This window comes from Chiloscyllium plagiosum, chromosome 12, assembly GCF_004010195.1.
Source record: "Chiloscyllium plagiosum isolate BGI_BamShark_2017 chromosome 12, ASM401019v2, whole genome shotgun sequence".
Classification (NCBI taxonomy): Eukaryota; Metazoa; Chordata; class Chondrichthyes; order Orectolobiformes; family Hemiscylliidae; genus Chiloscyllium; species Chiloscyllium plagiosum.
Genome location: NC_057721.1, coordinates 2,348,750 through 2,352,406, shown reverse-complemented (window position 1 = coordinate 2,352,406; position 3,657 = coordinate 2,348,750). Strand labels below are relative to the sequence as shown.

At 46.0% G+C, this 3,657-nt stretch overlaps 1 protein-coding gene across 1 annotated transcript in view; it reads right to left on the bottom strand.

Annotated features, from left to right (window-relative positions):
- The window catches only part of mbtps2 (membrane-bound transcription factor peptidase, site 2), a 35,542-nt gene that overhangs the window by 7,852 nt on the left and 24,033 nt on the right, over window positions 1-3,657 (bottom strand). The window contains exon 9 of the mRNA XM_043701500.1: window positions 1,267-1,361. Coding sequence (XP_043557435.1) covers window positions 1,267-1,361 — 95 coding nt within the window. The remainder of the gene's footprint in view (window positions 1-1,266; window positions 1,362-3,657) is intronic.

The following is a 3,657-nucleotide window of genomic DNA, read 5'->3' as shown; positions in this document are numbered from 1 at the left end:
GTGCGAGAGAGAGAGTGTGCGAGAGAGAGAGTGAGAGAGAGACAGACAGAAAGGGTACATCCAGTCCAGCAGGTCTTCAGCTGTTGCCAATTGGACTGCATGGTAACAACACAGACCAATGACAGGACACATCTTCCTCACCATCCAGGAGCAGGAAATGGCACTAACTCTTGGATATTTTTAAAAGCAGTCCACAATGCTGGGAGAATTTGGTTGAAGCCTTACTGTCCTAGCTCCAATCAGGGTACCAGTGCTGAGGTTTGACACATTGCTCTTTTGGCCATCGTGGAACATGGATTTGGGAAGAGGAGCTGGTTGCACTCACCTCACCTGGAGTAAAGCCTGGATAAAATAGCAAAGAGTGTAAAAGAAGGGAAGACATTGAGGCCTGAAGCCAGAGAGAGCGAGAAAAACAATTCTTAATGAGAGGGAGATACTGGCTGAGAAGGGGCCCTTGACCAGATAGATCATAGAATTCCCACAGTGTAAAAATCGGCCCAAATCGATTTGATGAAGAGAATCCCATCCAGGCCCAACCCCCTACCCTTAACCCGGAAACCTTGAATTTCACATGGCTAATCCACCCAGTGTGCACATCCCTGGACACTGTGGGGCAATTGAGCATGGCCAATCCACCTAAACTGCACATCTTTGGACTGTGGGAGGAAACCAGAGCACCTGGAGGGAACCTACGCAGACACGGTGCGGGGGGGAGAATGCGCAAACCCCAAACAGACAGTCGCTAGAGGCAGGAATTGAACCCAGGCCTCTGGAGCTGTGAAGCAGTAGTGCTAACCTCTGAGCCACTGTGCCTCCCTGATATATATTGTATCCAAAGTAGAGACTCCCACCTGTTGTGGTTTGATGCTTACAAATAAGCTGTAGCCAACACTGTCAGCAGGATGCACAAACTATACCTGATTCCACATTCTACAGACTATTCCCTATAAATAGTATTAACAGGGCAAATCCTGCACTATCTGCACATGGCTGGACTGACTGATCCAATGTTTACCCAAACAAACTAACCTGAAAAGCTGGACAAAAACCACAATAGCAGTGTGAACAATCCGTAACCATCCTAGCATTATCCTATTGCTATTCAAATGTTTCTTTTCCACTGCACCTGCTCACGATATTCACCATGGGAAAAACAAGAGAGATTCTTGTTTCAGGAGGCCAGCAGGTGTGGATTTCGGTGGCAATGAACACAACACATTTAAACAGCTGCTTATCGGAGGGAGAGTGGAGTCTGAAGAATCTGACCTGAGGGATTTGCAGGTTCCCACGGTAAGAGAAGCAGATGTCCACCAGGCTGTTATTGCTACAACATTCTGTGGTCCCATCGAGCCTCCTGTACGCTGCAGAGAACAAAAGACCATTTCACTGCGATGGAGTGAGCCCTGAGTGACAAATGTGCGAAGAGGTCAGCTTTAAAGATTTTCCGAGGTTATGTATGAGAACAGCAGCCCACTTGGACTGGAGCGAGCGCGGGGTGGATGCAACCCACCCTACAACAACAACTACTTTCGCTTCCACAACACCATGAGGATAATAAAACACAAGTGTGCTTTGAGCAAAATTTGGCGCTGAGCCATATAAAGGGGGATTAGGTCATGTGACCAAAAGCTTGGTCAAAGTTGCACGTTTTAAGAAGCACCTGAAAAGAAATGATATACAGAGATGTAGGAAGGGACTTTCAGAGCTCAGGCACTGTCAGCTGATGGCCGGGGTGGAGAAGTGGAAGTTTGGGATACGGAAAGGAACCATTAGCACACGACAGGATTGGGAGAGGGCGTATGGTCCAGCATTGGAGGTTTCAAGAGAAGGAATCCTTTGTAAGAGCTGGTGTGTGAATGGGAAGGGGCAGCCAATGTAAGCTTCATCGGGAACGGGTATGTGAATGGGGAAGGCCAATGTAGCTGCCAGCTTTCAAGGTGGATACAAGCCAAACCAAAGCAAACTGCTGTAAAGCAAAAATGGCACAGCAGGTCAGAATGCATCTGAAGAGAAATGGATAGGCCCTAGAGGATGGCCTGCTCCTTTTCATGTGCGATGGACTAACATTTGTACTGTGGGGCCTTCAGAAATAAAATTATAGGCTGCTTGATCATTAACATAGAAAAACAAGAAATGGATGTCACATACAAACGTATAAATCTCAGATTAGTACCTTCTTTGGAATGATGCTGCAGACCAGCAAACTAACAAATAGGCAGAATCATTAATGAATATTTCTGGAAAGCAGGGAGCCACCAGTTGAAAATTTTCATCTGGAGCTGATCAGAATGACTGTTAATCTTAAATTGGTTGTTGGTATAACTCAGAGCCATAGAGATATACAGCATGGAAACAGACCCTTCGGTCCAACCCGTCCATGCCAACCCCTTAGCACAATCAGGATTTTTCAGCAGGTGCCATTCAAATGCGGAACCATGTGTAACATTACTCAATATTTTGAGTTTCAGTGCCAGTGTGATGCCACGTACTTGGGAGATACGTACCAGCAACTGTGTCAAACAGCATTACCTTGTGCGAACAGTCAAAGAATGAGATGGGATTCCGCACTTGGTCAGCAATTGTTGAACAATCCCAAGTAAGTTAAGACCTACAAACTAATAACCAATTTAAGTTTATCAGCCAGTTTGGCAACACGATTCACTCCACAAAATGATACAATTATTCACACAGACACTTGCCCTCTCTTTGAAAACAAAACTGGTTCTCCATGGCAACACCTCTACCCAAACATCACCATCTTTTCAAGCAATATGAATCGCTGTTCCCTTTGAAATTTGTTCCTCTTGTGTCTGTCCTGATGAACGCCAGATGAAAACCTTTAATGGGAAGTCTTATTCAATCAACAGCTCAATTCTAGATAGCCAAGCTATTAAACAGAGGTGAATCGTAAAAGAACTCAATGGCCTGGAGAAATGGGGGGGGACAGGACTGAAACTAGAATGAGGTGGCATCATGAGTCAGAAGTTGCTTCCATTCACGCCCAGAACTGGAGTATGCATTTTCTTTTCAAAGGAGTGAGAGACCCGGGACAGAGGGGTCAGTGTGGGAAAGGGAAATAACATTGAAAGCTTCGAAGACCTCAAAGCCCGGATGCAGGCAGAACCGAGGCAGTCAATAAACCACTGGTCCACTGTAGGCTATTCCCTCTGCTAGGTGCAACTGTAGCCTTGGCCACTAAAGACAGGGGGACCAGAGGGGGGGGTCGTAGGAATTTCATCGGCAGAGCGTTCAGCCTCATCAATGGATGCTGGTTTGCACTCTATAGCAGCACACTCCCATTCATTACCTCAGCCTACGTCTGCCCCTGCATCACTTCATTCCTTTCCCTGTCACGCCTGAATCAACTCTCCAACTGTAGTGGGCATTTACAGAACCACATTCAGGATGTGTGAACACAGCACTTCTGACCTTCATCACTGAGGTAAAGTAGGGAAGTGTAGCAGGCACAAGCGAGATCTCCAAATGGTAAAAACATAAAGGGCCAAAGAATCATATACTATATATGGGACAGGTCTATGTGACTACAATGGTGTATATGGGACAGGTCTGTATGGATACAGTGGTGTATATGGGACAGGTCTGTATGGTTACAATGGTGTATATGGGACAGGTCTGTATGGATACAATGGTGTATAT